This window comes from Equus quagga, chromosome 20 (assembly GCF_021613505.1).
Source record: "Equus quagga isolate Etosha38 chromosome 20, UCLA_HA_Equagga_1.0, whole genome shotgun sequence".
NCBI classification, from domain to species: domain Eukaryota; kingdom Metazoa; phylum Chordata; class Mammalia; order Perissodactyla; family Equidae; genus Equus; species Equus quagga.
Window position 1 is genome coordinate 16,399,792 of NC_060286.1, and position 20,239 is coordinate 16,420,030.

General features: G+C 41.2%; 1 protein-coding gene across 3 annotated transcripts in view; it reads left to right on the plus strand.

The window, feature by feature from the left end:
• Positions 1-20,239, plus strand: part of SIPA1L1 (signal induced proliferation associated 1 like 1) — a 358,565-nt gene that overhangs the window by 272,437 nt on the left and 65,889 nt on the right. For all 3 annotated transcript variants that reach the window (XM_046647145.1, XM_046647143.1, XM_046647144.1), the window contains 4 exons: positions 1,260-1,363; positions 4,224-4,381; positions 13,405-13,978; positions 14,611-14,885. In XM_046647145.1, coding sequence (XP_046503101.1) covers positions 1,260-1,363; positions 4,224-4,381; positions 13,405-13,978; positions 14,611-14,885 — 1,111 coding nt within the window. The remainder of the gene's footprint in view (positions 1-1,259; positions 1,364-4,223; positions 4,382-13,404; positions 13,979-14,610; positions 14,886-20,239) is intronic.

The following is a 20,239-nucleotide window of genomic DNA, read 5'->3' on the forward strand; positions in this document are numbered from 1 at the left end:
TCAAGGTTGAAACTCTGCTGTAGAACATCTTTACGAGTCTGTCTACAAGCCATCGTGTGGTCTATTCTTGGAGCTGTGCCTGAGGGCAGTGGAGCTGCTGCATTGCAGTCATCTGGGAGTGTTTGTTAAATGAGATTCCTCTGCCGTCCCCCACACCCACTGAGCAGTATTTCTGGGAGTGGGGCATGGGAATCCGCTTGTTAAACCAGCTCTCCAGGTGGCTCCCTACACACTGAATTTTGAGAACTACTGCCTTTTGGTATAGCCAGAGGCTGCATTCTTGCAGCCTCATTCTCTAAAGTGTTTTGCTCCTCAACATTCCTGTTGATGGAGGCTTGAGTTCACCCAGAGTGAATGCACTTCTGTCCCTTTAGCATCCTCTAAGTCCAGGTCCTTCAAGTCTAGAGATCCTCCCTTTCACTTGGGCAGTAAATAAGTCTCTTCTCTGGTTTCCAGGTATTTATGGGCACACTGATTTGTTAATGATTGAGGGGTGGTTGTTTTTCCTTAAGGAAGGGGAGAACGGAACACACTCAGTCTTAAAAAATTGTTGGACGTTGCTCTAATACCTTTGTTATTCAGTGTTACAGTCTTGTTAAATTTCCATCTATTTGTGAAGGACAAAAGAGTTCTGTTGCTTGAGTCAGAAGTATTGGAAAAGGTGTTCTTAACTTATTGTCTGTGGACAGAATTCAGGGGTCTATGAACTTGAATGGAACATATTTTACATTTATTTCCACTGGCCCCTAATTGAACTTTAGCATTTCCTTCAATTATGAATGTAGACAACAGACTATCGTGTGATAAGCTCTACCTCTGATTTTATTGCCAATAGAAAGCACAAGTATTTTCATCTCATATTGGTTTTTGTCGGAGATATCTCAAAATAGTGCTTATGTACATCACTGCTTCAAAATTATAGTAGTTGTTAGACCAACTGCTAAAATGTATGTGACTTTTATGCTGTTACCTCATATTTTTAAATTATTTTGGTACTGTATTTTTCAATATAATTGATTTCTAGTAAAATCTTCTATATTTTATGCACTTACACATGTCATTCTGGGAAGGGATCATGAGCTTCGCTCGACTGTCAGAGGGGATCAGGTACAAAAAATGACTTGTACTAGATCTTGTCTAGCATCTTCTCATCCTAAACTATTTCCCTCCTTTTCTGTTTTTTGAGATATTTCTCGTAAATGAAGTGTTTTTCCTACTCTTATAGTCGTTCCACTGTTATCTATGTATTTTTACCGTAGCTGACTCCACCGGGACCCACTCGCTGTACACAACGTACAAAGACTATGAGATCATGTTCCACGTTTCTACCATGCTGCCCTACACACCCAACAACAAGCAGCAGGTAAGAGATCCTTGTATTATTTGTGTTTTCTCGGCCTTGTTTCATTTCCCCCAGAAGCCTAAGTGGCAAGTTTGTAAAGTCTTAAACCAAAATTTAACGTTGCACCTGTCACAGCAGCAGGAAGCTGTGTACTTTGTGGAAGTAAGGAATAGCAAATGAGCTGAAAACAAATGAAGAGACGCAAATTCTAGGGTAACAGCCAGCTGGATGGCTTTGTGAATTAATCATTTGCTTTTCACCCACGGGGATTGAGGTTTTCATGAAATCTGAAGAGAACGAGTTGAAATCACGGTGATTAGATGAGTGGGCAGGGTTGCAGAGAACACGTATGAGGGGGCGAAGTTTCAGCTCAAGAGGCCGGCGTACAAAGCAGGGAAGTACTGATGTTTCGTTTCAGATTTCACAGGAGGTTTGGGCTACGAACTTGGAGAAAAATCAAAATAAATGTCACTGGGATCTCAGAAAAATGTTTTTTTTCTCAACGTGTTCGTCAGGAGATAGCAGGAAACATAAATAACAATTGCATTTCTGTGCATCATACAGAGTTTCTTTTAAGATCTGAAAGCACAGTGCCTGTTAGGAAAATGTAGTCAGCGAGACAGTACAGTGTGGAAACTCAGAAGTGACAGATTGTTGCAGAGCGAAGTGGAAGCTGGCAGTAGTGTTGTACAGAGTGTGTGGTAGTTGTTGTTGTTAAAAAATATTTCAAAATAAATGATACCAAACTGAAGTTTAAAAGAACCAGAGAGCTAACAGACGTTCCTTTCTTTCAATAACTGCTATAAACACAAGCAGTCCAGTATTCCTTCTTACCTTAAAATGGAGAAAGATTTTGTTGTTGTCGGTTGTCATACTAACAGAACACAGGCCAGCTGCTGAGTGAACATCCTCCACAGAATTTAACCGAACCCGGATCCAATCTAACACTTCATCACTTTCAATTTGGTTGTCACAAATCTCGGTAACACAGTTTTGCCTCTTAAGATTACGAAAGTAATCAAAAATAGGAAGGAAAGCAGTGAATCAGCTATAAATCCAAAATAAGCCTATTTTAAGATAAATTTCCTGATCTGGAGTTTGTTGGCAGTTTGTTTTATGCAAATTCCAAGTTCTAGATTTCTCTGAAACATCATGCTGAGAAAAAATATACTAAACTTGTTATTCTGATCAGTCAGTAGACAAAAAATTTAAGAACATTAACAAATGATCTGTAAAGGGGGAGATAAAGGCTTATTCTACCTCATTCCTGGGGGGGAGGGGGATTAGTAGTAAGATTCAATTAATTGTTTATTTCTACGCCAAGAAGTTGAAGTGCTGAGCAGAGCGAGGTGGCATTTAAATGGACAGCTGTCTAAATTATTTAATTTGGGGGTCCAATCAAGGCAAAAGTATTATGGTCCTAAATCAGAATAAAAGAGTAATTGTACTGCTCCATATTAAGAAATTTTAATTCTCCAGCTAAACAATTTATTTCTTATATATAGATTACTTTATGCTTGGAAAAAATGGAAAGAACATTTTTTGAAATCTTTTTGCAAGAATTTGTTTATAAATACTATCTTTTTTTCCATTATATATAATGTGAGATGGATTTATTTCTATTTGGGTCCTTTATTAAGACATTAATATTACATATCATGCCATATTTCAAAGAAAGAATGGCATTGCATGAAAAAGACAATGACATCATCTGTGCAGGAATGACATAATACATAGACAAATTGTATTTGTTTTTGGTATGTCCAACATCCTGAGTAGATTAATAATCTTTAATAATGGGTGTAATTTGTATAGCAACCAATACAGACCAGCCTTTGTTTCCATAACATCTGATAATATGTTTAGAAATGAAGTAAGCTGCCTCATTAGAAGATAATTTGGGATGCTTTAAAATTCCTAAGGTTAAAAGTACATTTCCTGAACATTCTAACTCCCAATTCTCAACCCTGATCTAAAAGACTGTTGTTTCTCTCAGCTGGCAGCCAGTGCTAGGTCACTGATTTTACCGGTAATTTGTGTAAGTTAATGTCCCTGGAGAACTAAAAGAAAAAAGTTTTATAAATGCAAGCTTATGTCTAATGGATGGTTTATATGAATGTCACGTTTAGTTGTTTTCTTCCTTTTAAGAGCCTCCATATAATAAATAAGACATACAAACTTTTTCAATTTGCCTTCACACTGTTGAATTAACCTACCTAATAAACCCCTCCTGAAAAGGCACTTGCCTAGGCGGATTTGTAGCGCCCGAATTTGAAAGCCACCTTTCCAAAACACTGTTTAATGTGAAACAGAAGGGGGTCTTAAGCAGCTTTCACTGTAATTAAAGAAGTTATTTAAACTTGAAATTGAACCCGCTTTTAAATTGTTGCAGTGTTCTAGAATATTGTTAATTTCCACATTCCCAGCTTGTGACAGAAAAAGTCGATCAGAAAACACCTTAGCCATGTTTCTTTGACTGAAGCTAATTAAACCAGAACATAAATTGTGTTGTAATTACTCCAGCCGTTCTCATCTCTAAAAATCTTCCCTGTGGCAAGTTTCTTTCTTATATGAAAATGGAACAAAACTGTTGTTATGGAAACCGAGGATTTGGAGATGCTGGAACTTGGCATAACATGCCAGATATTGGTTAGATTTATTTGAATGGGCTATATATTTTATGCAAACTTCAGCATATTCATCTCTTTATTCTTCCTTGGAAGGAATGATAAGACAGGCTAAAATACTGACAACACAGTGTAGCTTACCTACCCTAATATGTACTGATTAATAATGAATGTTTTAAAGACAGTTACATGAGGGAATTGGGGAGGAAAACAGAGCTTTGTCATTTATGTTGTTTGCTTACTTTTTCTCTTAGCTCCTACGGAAGCGGCACATTGGAAACGATATCGTAACAATTGTTTTCCAAGAGCCTGGAGCACAGCCATTCAGCCCGAAAAACATCCGATCCCACTTTCAGCATGTTTTCGTCATCGTCAGGGTCCACAGCCCCTGCACGGATGGCGTCTGTTACAGGTATTCGCGCTGCAGCGGTGGTGGCTAGGTGGGCATTGGCCGGTGGTCACAGGGAGGGCACCGCCCAGCCCTGCTTTCTGAAGCGGCAGTGGAAAGTCTATTGCTATTTATTTTTGTCTTTAAACTGTGCATGCGGATGGCCAAATTCACACCATGATGTAACCTGATGGCATTGACATCCTCTAGACATGTTGGTTAGACACCTGCCGTTTCCATTTGCACCTCCTCTCTAGGTGGTGTCCTTTCTCCATACCATCTGGTCACCAACTCATTACTCATACTGCTAATTATATTTTGCTTTTGGCATGGCAAGAGCAGAGAAGAATGCTCATAATAAGTAGGGAAGAGGTGATTTTTTTTTAATTATTATTATTTTAAAAAGCCCAAACCCATGCTTAGGACTGACTTGATTCTAACATTTCTGACTGCAGCCTTAGAGGCATCTCTATGCTTTATGAAGCATTCGGTGGACTTGTTTCAGTGTCCCTTGTTGAGCTAGTCTCGTGAGTATCAGAATTCAAGCATCTCTGTGCAGAGGCCTTTGCAAGAATCCAGGAGGGGTTTGCTGTTGAAGAGGGTAGGAGCTTGTGGTGCTGGGTTGACATGGGTGTAGTGCCAAGAAGATGTGTAAGATTATTCTAGCACTACTAAGATGTTTCTAGTATGCATCTATCCTTTCAAAATATGAAGTTTTATCATATCGTTCCATTCCTAAAATTTGAAAGATTAGGCTTTGTTAATTTCGGATATTTGTTTTTGAATTAATATAGCCACCCACAGAGAAAATGACCAACACAGACTGATGCATGGTTTGTTAAGAGATCTACGACTAATTCTAATCCTAGATGTGATGCATGTTAATATAAGAATAGAGCAGGCAAGTTCAGGGACAAAACAAGTCGAGGTTGCTTTGGACTACTGCGACTGCCACCATCCTTGCACCTTCCAGACAGTAACTACATATGTTGAGCTCTAATTAGAAGCCCAGCACTATTGTAGGCACCTTACATGTGTTACCTCATTTAATTTTTAAAACCTTTGAAGTAGGTACTGTTTTTATCCCCATTTTCAGATGAAGAAACCTGAGCACACGGGGATAGGTGACCGGCCTAAGGTCAGCTGGCCCTGGGCAGTTTCACTTTGAATGCGCTAAGTCGGATTCTGGAGCCCAGTCTCTTCACCGCTCTGCCATCCCTCCTCTCTCCCATGCCGTGTGAGGCAGGGGTCTTTGCTGCCCTTGCTGCTGACCTACAAGCTGTTCCAGAGCTTCTCAGGGCCCAAGTCTTTGTGACAACCCAAGACCAGGGAGGTCTGTAGTTTCCTGGGCTCAGGGAGTGGAAATCAAACAGAAGAGCTCTAGATCCGAGGTCTCTTGTCAAGAACGTGGTCTCTGCTTTGGTCAGGTAGAGAATGAAGGCACGAGCACGGAACATTTGACTACAATTGGGATGGATAACTGTTTGCATTGCAACCCCAAGCAATTGAAACATGCTCTGTGCTGGATTCATGCCAAGGATTTCCTGCTACTTTGTAGACAGAAGGTTAAACCCTTTGTGAGTGGTCGCTAGGAAGTTTGAGGAACAGAAGTGAGAGATTCTTCTTTAAAAGCTTTTGTCTGAATGAAGTGCTGTCCAATAGAAATGCAAGGCAAGCCACATATTAATTTTATATTTTCTAAGCCATATTTTTTAAAGTAACAAGAAATAGGTAAAATTAATTTGAACAAAAATGTTTTTTGACCCAATAATATATTTTATTTACCTGATATAGCCAAATATTATTTTAACATGTAATTTTTAAATTTTAAAAATTATTGCGATATCTTACATTTTTTGGACTAAGACTGAATGAAATCTGGAGTGCATTTGAAACTTACAGCTCATCTCAACTAGGACGCTCAATTTTGATTGGAAAGTATCTGTATTTAGATTTCATAAAATTTGCAATTGGAAAAATTGATTCATATACTCAGGTTGTTCCAAATATGCTTTTAAAAAACTTTCAAATAACCAAATTGTCCGTTTTTAAAATTTAATACTCGCTCGTCACACTAGCCACATTTTGAGTGCTCAGTAGCCACATGTGGCCAGTGCACGTCTAAACAGGCTGATGAGGAGGAAAGATGTCTTAGCCTTCAGCCCTTTGCTCCATGAGGAGGTGATATCCGTTTTATTTTCACCCCTCCCCCCTTGAAAATCGTGATTCTTGCTGTCTCTCTCTCATTTGTAATCTGTTGCCTGGAGAAGCCTTCTTCTTAACCACACTGTGTGATGCTGGGAGTCTGTGCAGGAGGACGCTGAACACCCTTGCTCCTGACACTTGAGCTCCTCTGGGATTTCCCAGTGGCCAAGCTTGTTTGAAGACCCCATGCACTGCTTATAAACTGTGAATTTTGGCCTTTTGTAAATCCAAGTTGTTTTGTAACATCGCTGAAAGAAATCACAAGAACCTAAAGTAGTGATCTTTTCCTATGATAAACTTAGGTAGTTTAGTTTTTCTTAGTCCTTCTCAAACGGAGGTAAGCGTGTTTCCTGAGGGATGTGATGTCAGGAGATGTTTAGAGGCCCAGAGTAAATAGAGCATCTCTCTTGTAGTCTTTAATGCTTGGGGAAAGGGCTGTGAAGGGGTTTATTTTTTCATGAAAAATAAATGTATTATGAAGTAGTATCGAAAATTTATATGAATTTTAAAATAACACGTGGCTCTTCGAAGAATTTCCATACCTCTGAGTTTTCCCATACTCTAGCCACTCCCCAAACTACTAAGGATCTGAATTTATAAGCCTCCTTTATTAGGGGTACTTTGGTAGAAACGTTTAGAGATGTGTTGATTTATACTAATTTTATTTGAATCTAATTTTAAATCACTTTACCCCTAAGTGATGTAGTTAGAGTAATTCCAATGCTTTTTTCATTTAAAATTCCTTGTTCCCAGCTTTCTCTACTGGGAACACTCACATTTATTTACTGACATCTCCTTGGTGCCTGAACCGTGGAAGGTGCAAAAGTTGTTTTCTCAAGGAAGTGTGAGGTCGACATAGGCTGAAGTTGTAAGGAATGTTTTCACTGAGAAAATGGGATTTGGTGCATGTTTTAAAGCACAGGTGGATGGAATTCAATGGGGAAAAGAGAATTCTAGGAGTGGCCAGTGGCCTATATGGAAGTGTAGACACAGGAAGGAGGGTGGAAAGCACAGTAGGAAGGCTGCTGCTGGAGGAAAGATTGCTAGGCGGTGGAGGCCCCCGGAGTGCTAGGCCATCAGATAACTCTGTATAAATAGAGTCTTAAGAAAATTTACCCAACGTCACCATGCAAGGTAATCTGTATTCAAAAAGACAAATTTGGAGCTTATTGTTACCCACTTATTTTTTACCAGTTCTTTACAGCCCTTATCATATATGTGCTAGGCATTATTCTAGACCCTGAGATACAGCAGGGAAACAAAGAGAACAATTCTTATAGTAGATATAGAAATGAGGCCCTGAAATAATGTGTGTTATTTCTCCCTGGGGACTGGAAAGTTTATATAGGAAAAACTGACTAATTCCAACTAATTCCAGAGGCCAGATAACCTTGAATAGTAGACATAGCCAAGAACTCAGAAATTAATGGCTAAGTCTGTGTACTAAAGCTTATGCCCATACCTGATAAGAGAGCCCTCTGGTCTCTATTATTTTATTTGCGTCATTACGGTGAGTAGAATTGTGTGGTCCCAGTTGATAGAGCAGTTTACAAGCAACAAGTAAAAAACATAAAGGAGCTGTTTAGTGGCAAGAATGTACTGAAAACAGCACTAAGTGATTACTGATAAGGGAGATGCAGAAAAGTTATCCACTTCAAAGATACAAATTCAATCAGTGTAGTTGTCTGGGGTCATTTGGTTTGGGAGCAAACCACCAAATATACTTCACTCACCCCTGAGGGCCTCGCTTTGTAAAAACAGTGTAAATCTTTTTTTAACAACTAATGAATTAATGGATCTAGGTATCAATCATCAAAGACTGCACATAACACAAAAAGGGACTAATGTCTGTCTCATAAGGGAAGAACACAGCCTCACCCGTGAATTAGTCGTGTCCCCTCCCCCGCCAATTGAATCTGAATCTGATCAAACCCCTAGAGAAGCCGCCTTACAGAAAATACAAAAGACAGAAGAATGTGTTTCTATTCAGCAAAATTCAGACTCTGGACAATTCTGTGTGACAAACAGCCCAATTTCTTCAACAAATAAATTGCAAGAAATAAAAGAAAAAGTGAGAGAAGTGAAAGGAAATTAACAGAATAAAAGAAAATTTAAGATAAAATAAATTAATTGCAATAATTAGGTATGGACCTTATTTGGATCCAATTCTGACAAAAAACTATTAAAAAATCTTATGCTATCTTAAACAATTGAAAATTGGAACATTGACTCACTATTTGATAAAATTAAAGATTTATTGTTAATTTTAAAACTAGTATAGTAATAAGTGGTTATAATAATGACCGGAATCTTCAAAACAAATGTTAAATTGTGGTCACTAACTATGTTTAGGAAGGTGGAAATATATGTTATTCCTCTCAGAAAGATTTCCATATTCAGTGGTTAAAGTGTAATAAATGTTGAAAGGAGTTACTATGATGTAGTGCAAAAAGCACTTGGAATCAGACCAGATTGTGAGACCTCTCAGATCTTAAATTTCCCTTTCTGTGAGGTGGAAGGTTGCTTGACATCTGTTGAAAATCCCATCAAAGTATCGAGTGTAGGCAGGGAGTGCAGTGTGTGCACAGTAAATGTCCATGCCTTTCTTCTTTTCTTCTCTTGAATATAACAAATAAATATGCAAGCTTCGACTAGGAAGAAAAAAATCAAAGTGGTAGAAATTTCTTTGAGAAAGCCTATTCTAAGCAATAATTAATCAACATCGCTATTGTCCAATGTAGCTGACCTTTCTAAGACAAAAATCTGAATGTGTCACTCTTGGTGCTTAAAACCATTTTGGGGAAAGTTCAGACTTCCTGGCATAGACTACTGCATGGAGTCCTGTGGGTCTGGCCTCTCCTGTCTCAGCCTCCAGAGGCACCTCTGCCAGTCCTCCCCCGACTGCTGCCTCCCTCTTGAGCCCTGTGGAGCTCCTTACAGCTCCCAGAACATCCGGTGTTCTGTCTCTCCTCTTCGCACATGCTGCATGCTGCTTGCTGTCGGGGCAGGAATGCCTCTTCACACACACCTCCTCCCCGCCCCTCCTTCATCTGCTGAATTCCTGTTATCATTTCTCCGGGAGGGTTCCCCTGACCTCCCAGGACTAAAGTGCCTTTCCTAAGTGTTTCCGGTAGCACCCTGCGCCGCCCCAGGAGAGCCCTCAGCCACTGAATGTAGCCCCCACCAGACTGTGAGCTTCTGGAGGGTTGAGCCTGTGACCTCTCCTCCTTGATCCTCAACATCAGCACACTGCCCAGCGTCTAATAGGTACACAGTGAGTGCTGGCCAGTGAATGCTGTTAGAAGCCAAAGGCTCCCCAGGGAGGGGATGATGGGCACACGTTTGTTCTGCGCTCATCTGTCCTGCCCTTTGCCCAGGTCTGCTTTCTTGGGAGGCTCCCCAAGCTGGCAGTCTGATCCAGGCTCCAAGAAGGGGAAACTTCCCTCTGCCGTTTCAGTGCTAAGTCCCCTTCCTTTTAAATTTTGCGCTGGGAATTGTTATTTTATTGCTGTTTCCATGGTGCTCCAGAAGTTCAAAGTCTTATTCTTCTCATTTTTTTCCGTTGAGACTTCTGCTCAGATGTCTCTGGATCAGCCCCATGTATCAACTTGAAATTGGCTTTGGTTCTCAAGACCTGCTGCTTCGCCCAAGGTCTTTGATGCCAGCGGTTGTTAGAAGGCCCAGACCCACTAGAAACAGCCTTATGGTGGTCTCTTCCGCTGTGTGACTCCTGCGGATGGTCCCTTTTGCAAGCACCTCCAGAGTGGGAGGTTTAAAAACGTTCCCCTAGAGGGAATAAGTGCGGTCTTGTCATAGAGCATGCTGTTGGCTGTCCAGAAGCTCAGATTCCAGTCCTGGCTCTCTCTCACAAGCTCTGGGCAAATCATTTCACTTCTCTGAGTCTGTTTCCTGGAGAAGTGAAGAATTTGTACCAGCTGTTCACACGGAGGTTCAGGGATATGTCAAATGACAGCGTAAAATACAGGACACCTTCCTGGTCCCTCAGTCGTACTCCAAGATTTTGAAGAGAGAACATATTTTTGTGTTAAAATGAACACAGATATCCTAAGTAGAATGCAAAATTGAGATGAATTTTAAGATGAAACTCAATTTTATTGGCAGAGTTTGAGGAGCACAGAATTCTCCCTCCAGTGCTGACTTTCCATGAACGGTTCCAGCCCCTGAGCTTCTGTCTGTCTGTCGTCTAGATAACCCTCTTGAGTAGAACACCCCAGTCCTTGACAATGCTGAGTAAACAAGACATAGCTATAAGTTTAAAGGGTCTTATTTCTAAGGAGATACAGTACTGCCTACAAGGCTGACGTATGTGGGGCCAAGCAGAAGCCCTTTGGAATCTGCTTTTAAAAATAGCAAGAACCATTTATAATTAATACATCTTAAGTATCTATATATAGCAAACTGAAATTCTAGGAAGCCTTCTTTTCTTATAGAAGCAGAAATATTCTTTCTGCTTAGCTGAAAGCAGGCCTTATTATCAAGAGTTCAGAATTTGTCACATCTAAATTAATGAGCTTTTAACCTTGTAGAAAACCTTGAAAGTTAGATTTACCCAAAACAAAACCCTTCATTTGAAAAGAGCTTTCTAGGGTATCATCTTCCTCATCTTCTTCAGCAAGGATTCTATTTCTAATGATGCAAAGAGATTTTAGCGTCTGTATCATTTCCCTCCCTACCATGGTGAATCATTGATAATTATAGGTTAAGGATTCAGTTCTTTCCCTCATAGTTCGTTCTAGAGGCTTCTAATTATTGGTGGGTTTTCACTATATGTTTGCTAAAGTTCTATCAGTTAATAAATAGATCTGTAGAAAGCCAGTGAGTTTAAGGGGCAAGTGGATGGATGGTGTTCCTATTGACAGCACCCTGCTAGGCATTTTTATCTCCCTATTTAAAGTAAAATCACAGCTGTTTCTTGAGAAAGAATAATGGTTTGAAGTGAAATTAGCAAGAGAAGAAATTGCCAATTTAAAAATGAAAGATGTTAAATATTTCTGGATCTTTACAGGATTCCTCTTAGACAAGCTAGCAAATCTGGATGTTAGCATCTTTTGCTTGACTTAAGGGAAAAAAATAACATGATCAAATTAAAATTATACGGCTGTCAGCCTTCAAGCCAGACAGTTCACAATAGACAAGAAAAATTGCCTTTCTAATACTGGTATAATTAGGCTGTAATGCATTTGGAGGTTTCTGTGAATTCTCTTCTTCTGTTAGAAAATGGAGTGTTACTTGCCACCTTTCTTTGTCGTGAAGTGAACCTAGGTAGTCTTTTCCCTTTTTTAAATAAATTTGTGAAAACTAACAAATAGGCCATTCTGTGGCATCTTCTGACAAAATATGTAATTTGTATCCTGAGGTTCCTGATTTTTATTTATCCTCTTTCACAAGAAATAATCATTTTTTGAAAAGCAAAGCCAAATATCTTAACACAAACCGTTCTTAAAATAAAGAAAAAATAATGAAACGGAGCTCTTCATTTAGTTTGAAAGATGCACACTCTCTGATTATGTTCTTTCCATTCTGGGAGTTGAGAGGAAGCAGATTTCATATTGCCTCCCTAATACTTAGTACACTTGCATAACTCACTCACTTTTAAGTAATTAGATATTATGAAAAGAGGGATGTTTGATCTGCTAGAATCATCATTTCCAACCCTCTCACACTTTGCTGAGTCCTGGAATAAGATCTTGGAACATGATAGAAAACACATGACCTCTCTGTTTTCATTTAACTTCTGTTGTTGTTGTTTAGGAAAAGGAATTTTTTTCTTTTGGGATTAAAAATAATAGGTTATTATAAAGTCCTTTTCTTAGGCCCAATTTTAGTGATATGGATGCAGAAGAAATGCCTGGAACAGGATTTCTTTAAGTCAGTCTTGCTTAAAGGAATGGGAAAAGGAAAATATTTTTCTCACAAATAAATGGTCAGAATCAAATACCAAAGTAAAGAATTTGCACCAATGAATAGCTCAGTTTAAAAATACTTTGGTGCCAGCCCAGTGGCATAGTAGTTAAGTTCATGCACTCTACTTTGGCGGCCTGGGGTTCACAGGTTCGGTTCCCGGGTGCAGACCCAGCATCATCGTTAAGCCACATAAAATAGAGGAAGATTGGCACAGATGTTAGCTCAGCGACAGTCTTCCTCCCACACACTATATATATATATGTTTTGAAAGCACTGTTGCTGTTAGCATAAAAATTGTAATCATTTTATTACTTAGTGAAATTCTAATTTTCATTTTAAAATTATGCTTTTTGATCTGGTTGCATAATGCCTGACACATAGGCCAACAAAAATATTTGTTTAAAAAAATAGAATCTATTGTTCTTGTTATGCATCTTTTGATATTTTCATTATAAGCTGTCTGCTTATGACCATCACATCTAGAATGGAGACCACACTTGTGTTCTTACAGAGTCTATGCTTGTTCTGAAAGGTTATGTGGTTATAGTAACCTCCCCACCCCTTGGAAACAATCAGTAGGTATTTAAGAATGGTTTTTATAAAGAATATTGCAGTCAGTCTCTTTTTTATAGAGTTATGGTTCGTTTGCTATCTGTTAATGAAAAGAAAGTTTCTACTTTAAGCTTTTTGGGGTTTTTTGGCCTAGAAAAAATTGGATGTTCTGTAAACCCTAAATGTCGTTGAATGAAAACATGTGCTCATGTTAAGCGGAAATGTGTGTTGTTTCTTTTGGGACAGTGACAGTTATGTTCCTTCTGAGAGGGATGTTTGTCTTAGAGAAAGTGTGTTTTATTCTCTTACTGTGAGACTGAAAAATATTGACATGCCTCTTTCTCTCTCTTTGCCTTGTCTCTTAGTGTGGCTGTCACCAGGTCCAGAGATGTGCCTTCCTTTGGACCTCCCATCCCCAAAGGGGTCACTTTCCCTAAGTCCAATGTGTTCAGGGACTTCCTTTTGGCCAAAGTGATTAATGCAGAAAATGCTGCTCATAAATCGGAAAAGTTCCGGGCCATGGCAACTCGGACCCGCCAGGAATACCTGAAAGATCTGACAGAAAAGAATGTCACCAACACCCCTATCGACCCATCTGGCAAGTTCCCATTCATCTCTCTGGCCTCCAAGAAGAAGGAAAAATCTAAGCCCTACCCAGGAGCTGAGCTCAGTAGCATGGGCGCCATTGTGTGGGCCGTCCGTGCCAAAGACTACAACAAGGCTATGGAGATAGACTGCCTTCTAGGCATCTCCAATGAGTTCATTGTCCTCATTGAGCAGGAAACCAAGAGCGTGGTTTTCAACTGTTCCTGCAGAGATGTGATAGGGTGGACCTCAACTGACAGCAGCCTCAAAATCTTCTACGAGCGGGGAGAGTGCGTTTCGGTGGAGAGTTTCATTAACAGTGAGGATATCAAAGAGATTGTCAAAAGGTTGCAAGTGAGTCTTCTCCTTCCGCTTATCTGCATGCAGTTTCTGTCTCATAAAGCTTTTATTACCAACTCGAGCCAAGTCATGGAAGCTTCTGCTGTTTTATTAGCAACTCTGAAACTCCCCTTGATGATGTGAAGCAACTCAGAGTTTATCTCACACTGGTTTGCCAGCATTTTTCAGAAAAGCACTAGAATGTGTGGAAGAAGGCACAATTACACTGTGCATTAGAACCCCATTTGCATGTGACCTGATCCCACTGCCTTGGTGACTGATGATGTGGCCCAGCCAGTCTTCTTTAGTTGTTGAAAAGACTTATTTGATTGAGTATCTGCTGCCTTGAATTTTTTAAGGGCAGAATGAGTAGCCGAATATGGTTTCTCTTAGCTGCCAGCTCCCTGTAGGTCTCTGTTAGAGGTTTCTTTGCAACTTCAGTGAAGACATTGAGTTCTTTGGATGCAACAAATATGTTCTTTTTGGCCTAATGAATAGAGATTAATGAAGGGGAAATAGGCAGACTGCTCTTCAGCTGGCAGGAGAGTATTCAGAAATAACCCTGTTTGCAGCATTTTTTCCAGTTCCATGTCCACCACTTAGACCCTTTTACGTTAAACCATGATATCTTTTGTTTCCTTGTCTAGTTTGTGTCAAAAGGTTGTGAATCAGTGGAGATGACTCTGCGAAGAAATGGGCTGGGACAGCTCGGCTTCCATGTCAACTACGAGGGCATCGTGGCAGACGTGGAGCCCTACGGCTATGCCTGGCAGGCAGGGCTGAGGCAGGGCAGCCGGCTGGTAGAGATCTGCAAGGTGGCAGTGGCCACTCTGAGCCATGAGCAGATGATCGATCTGCTGAGAACATCCGTCACGGTGAAGGTGGTCATTATCCCCCCGCATGATGACTGCACCCCACGGAGGTAGGTCTGAGTTGGCAGCTGTGACCCTGAGAGTCCAGGGCTGGGTTTGGGTATCAGGTAGGAGGTCTCCCCCTGAGTAAGGGGAGTAGCATATTATGAAGAGCGCCAGGTTACACACGATGCTGAAAGTTCCATCCATGGAAAGTCTGACTCAGGACACAACTCCTTTTCAGCATGTGGCAACAGCAGCTGGAAAGAATGAGTAACTTGGACTGTCCCCAGGATTTACATCTCTGGATTTATGAAGTTGCCATTACAGATAGAGAAGTCTGGGAATATCTATCCTAAACATCTTGCACCAGTAGCTGAGAAACATTGAACACTTAAAGTTAAGATACGCTCAGCATCACAAACTGTCACACTTTTTTTTTCTTTTATGTTCCATGGTGGCAGTCTTACTCTTCTGACTTCCCCATTTGTACCCGATTCCTGTTCAAAAGTCAAAGTATTGTGTTGACCCCTGCTGTCTCAGCCTGGAGGGCTGAATGTGACTGACCAGGCTTTTCCTTAACTGCATCTGCGTGTGTCAAGAATTGGCTTTAAGTGAGCTGGTCCTGCTCAGGATGCTTTGGCAGGTTGGTTCCCAGCCTTTTCCCAAAGGGAAGCCCGGGAGCTCCCTGCCCCTCCCAGCTCCTGCCATGCTAGCAGCACTGTTGAAAATTTAATTTCTCTGTCTCTGGGGAGGTTTCTTGATGGAACAAATTTAATCAACTGTTTCTTTTCTCCTTTGGGCTATCACATGCTGTTTTTCCTAGTTTTTTTCAATCTGTTAATTTGCTTTGAACCCATTATTTCCAAAGAGTTTCTCTTTTAAGCTTTGGCAATTAATTCTTAGGCCTTCTAAAGCCAAGACAATATTCTTTATCTTATTTTTTTTCCAAAGAACATGACCAGCCCTGCACCCAAGCTCTCACAGATTTATGAGCATCAGGTGGTTGAATGTGTAAACGGTTATGATGGGTTATTTGTGTCCTTTAAAAAGTAAGCAGCAATGACAATCTAAAGGTACTTCAGTTCTTCAAACCAAATGTTACAGACAGACTTAGGGATGGTATTTCTTATTTTTTTTTTTTTTTTAATAAAGATTGGCACCTGAGCTAACATCTGTTGCCAATCTTTTTTTTCTTCTTCTCCCCAAAGCCCCCCAGTACTTAGTTGTATATTCTAGCTGTAGGTCCTTCTAGTTCTACTATGTGAGACCCCACCTCAGCATGCATGATGAGCAGTGCCAGGTCCATGCACGGGATCCAAACCCATAAAACCCCAGGCCATCGAAGGGAAGCACACAAACTTAACCACTGGGCCATGGGGCTGGCCCCAGGACAGTATTTCCTAATAGGGCTTATCTCCTGGATGGCCCAGAGGCTCTGTGCATATGTCAGAATGTGGTGAAATCCCTTTGTCTGATAGCTTTAAGAAGTGCTTCCTTTTGGATGACTGGATTTCTCTGGAGACCAGAATCTATATCCAGAACGTTTTATTTCAGCTGTCTTTGGGGAGCACTCTGAAATTGCCTTGTGCGTACGCTGCTTTACTTAACCAGGTCTTTCTGATTTCCTCAAGCACATCATCATTACTGTTAAGTATTTTGCTGACTTGGGATTCAAGTGTGACTCTTGAAGTAGATCAGAAAGACCGTCAGGCTCTCCAACCCTCTCCAGCTGCTCTGTGCTCCTCCTCTGGTTTCCTGTCTTCTGTCCTTTGCTCTCTCCTTCAAATTGTCTACTTTATTGCTTCTAAACAGGCAGCTATAAACTGGAGAAGATAACCAAACTTTGTAACTTATCAGCCTTGTTGCACACAGCACAGAGTTATAGATGCTGGTCTGAGGACTGTCTACTCAAAATGAAGCCTGTAGATCTTGTGACGCCATCTTGTCTGCTCAGAGGTCTTTGCCTTTATTTCTAGGCTCTCCAGTTTATATGGGGGAGAGGAGAGGGAAATAGGTGTGTGTGAGTGTGTGAGGAAGTAGGATGGAACAGGCCACATTGCTGACATTGAATTGTGAATAGTAGTTGTTACTAGAAAGATGGGCCTGGCCCTGGATAGGTAGGTCATGATAGGAGGAGGTTTATCGACAGCAAGATACTAGACTAAATACGTCATCTAGATAGGTGGTGTGTTGGTAAAAACAACTAACATTTGCTGAGTATTTAATGTGGCAGGTCCTGGAAAAAGTGCTTTTATATGGATTAGTGCATTTAATCTTTATAATAATGCTATGAGCTTCCCAAGCTAGTCTGGTAAATTTAGGTCTAACTTCAGAATCCAAGCTCTTAAATGCTGCTTTGTATGCTTGGGGCACAAATCCTTTCCTTATACACCAGCATGGCAGGGATATGCTGGTAAACTGGCTTCCTGTTGGGGAAAAGAACCTTGGTTTGGAACATTTGCTAATTCCTGTGGTGTAAATACTCCCACTGTGGCCAATTTCAAGCTACCAACATGAACTGAAGCTGAAGGCAGAACTGACATAGACACTCACAGTCCACTCTTGCAAGCCAGGGCAGGCTGGCTCCAGCACACCCCTGGATGAATGAGCCGTATTTGTCTTCATCTCCCAACACCACTTTTAAGGCAGTCCTTGTCATGCTCTCCTAGCCGGCAGAGCGGGCAGTGACATGACCAAAGGGTGTTAGGACGTGGGGTGACTGGGATAAAGGATCAGTGCACTGCACAGCCCCACGGGCCTTGGAGACACATTCTGCTCCTTTCACTACAGTTTCCACCCGGAAAGCCACTGTCAGACCTGAGCAGGTGTGAAATGACGCCGTTGATGGCTTTGAGGGACCGAAAGCCCTCCTCTCCCCTTCCCTCCTTTAGAAGTGACTTCAAAGGAACAGTTAAGCATTAACACCTTGCTACAATTTTCAGCAAAATAAGATAATGCTCTTCTGTCATATTTTTCTTCTCCTCCGCACTTCACACTCCTACTGCTGTTTTCCTAGCGACTAATTACTCTGTTCTTTGACTACTCACTCTCTTCTCTGTCAGCTGTGACTGCAGCTCCAGCGTGAGGCAGCACAGGCCTCCTTGGGGCACACTGCCCCTCGGCCAGCGCTTCTGAGGGTCGCCAGTGGCGATGGTACGTAATTACAAACACCCACGTACATTCAAATGGGAGACTCATTAGTTTTGAAAAGGCAGATTTTTTTTGTTATGTTTTTAGTGAAAAAGCCAGTTTAACAACAACAAAGTAAGTATTCAATAAAAAATGTTAAAAAAAAAATAGGGCTCTTTTCCCTGTTCTCAGGAAATAGCAGATCCTCTGTGAATTGTTTTCAAACTAAAGTTCTTTAAAGGGAAGAAGAGACAGGAAATGTAAAGCAAGGTTCCTGAGCCCCTAGTATGCACTTGGCTTTAAAAAAATCTTCACGGCAGCTTCATTTCTTTTAAAACAATGAGAACGAGGCTTGGAGAGATTCAGTGGCGGCCCAAAGAGTGAACAGGACCAGCTCGAATGGCAGCATGATGGAAGCAGTCCTGGCAGAAAGAGATTTGGTACTTACCTGCTGACTTCACTAGAAAGCTGCCCTCTGGGGAGTGAGATGTTGAACTGCAGGAGGGGCCCATCACCCCATCCATTGCCGACCCCTAGTCTGTTGGCATCTATGACCTCTGAATCTTCAACAGTCATTCTCTTGGCCAGAAAAATACCCAGATTGCAGACTAAATTGTGATGTTCTGAATGGGGTTGTGTGGGAGTGGTGGACCTTAATTCTATTGAGGGCCACTAGCCTACAATTTTTAAAGAAAGCAATCAAGGGCCATTCAAGAGGAAGAGCTAGAAACAAGTGACATAAAAGGACCAAATCAAAATTCTTTTAAATAAGAATGGGTCACAGATTTTTCTTCCTTTAAAAAAAAAAAACACAAATATTTCAAAGTTCAAAAGCATACTGCTTTAAAGCTACCAGGCTGTCAGAGATCATCTGGGTCAAATCTGTCACTTTTCAGAGGAGGAACTTTGGTCCAAAGAGGGTAAGGTTTTTTTTGTTTTGTTTTGTTTTTGAGGAAGATTAGCCGTGAGCTAACATCTGCTACCACTCCTCCTCTTTTTGCTGAGGAAGACTGGCCCTGAGCTAACATCCGTGCCCATCTTCCTCTGCTTTATCTGTGGAATGCCTACCACAGCATGGCTTGATGAGTGGTGCCGTGTCTGCACCCAGGATCCGAACTGGCAAACCCCGGGCTGCTGAAGTGGAACGTGTGCACTTAACCACTGCGCCACCAACCACTGCACCACCGGGCTGGCCCTGAGGTTAAGTGCTTTTACTTGGCTTATTAGGGACCTCACTGTCCTCAAACATCTGACTATTCTGAGTCAGGAGTCCAGGGTTGTGATGTTCTGTTCAATATGCTGTTTAGCTGTTTTCTATGTGTATTTCTTAGTGTCTTAAGGAAAAAAGGGAGAGTAATGGGCAATGAGAAATTAAAGGAGAAAGAATAAAAAGACTGAAAAAGAGAGTAAGGAGATGGAGTGTCTTTTCAGTTAATTTATGATGTCATTGTGTCACCCTGTGTCACTTTTAGCACCAGGGTTGTAATTCCTGTTGACCATAGCTCTAACAATCGATGGGTTTTCCATTTTGTCGTAGGCTGTGCCCTGAGTGAAACGCGATAGTCACTAGAAGTCACTAGAAGGTAAAGAAGTTTCAGGACTTGGGGTAGAAGTGTTCTTCAGTTAGTCGGTTCAGATCCTGTCTCTGCCCTTCCTGGCTGTGTGGTCTGGGGTGAATTCATCTCTCCAGGCCTCCGTTTCCTCATCTGATGAGTGAGGATGAGAGCACCTACTTCAGAGGCTTGTTCTAGTGCAGCTGGGTTAGTGCTGGGCCCACTGTGGGCTGTTGAGTGTTAGAGTTATTGTTGTTTGACACCACGTTTCACTTGGAATGACATAATAAAAATCCCTCCATGAATTTTTATGTGCGTCATCAAAAGCCAGCTTTTATCTTTGTTCTTCAGTGTACTGCCCACTCCTTATTCCATGTATCCTTCTTATATCTTACAGAGATAAGTGAGCAATCAGAAGCTAGTGGGTGGTCCGCCTCACTGTGGAAGGCAATTAGACATGGCGGACGGCTGAGGTTTAGCGCTGTGGAGCCTTTGTTTTCCATTCTCTGTGAATGAATCTTCTCTTCCTTTAGGCTTGGTCATGCTACATTCTCTTACTATAGAATATGCAGATAGTTTCTGGTTAAGAGTGGTAGAAATGGGGGCTGGCCCAGTGGTGTAGTGGTTAAGTTCACATGCTCCACCTCAGCAGCCCAGGGTTCGCAGGTTTGGATCCCGGGCACAGACCTAGCACCACCCATCCAGCCACACTGTGGCGGCATCCAGTATAAAACAGAGGA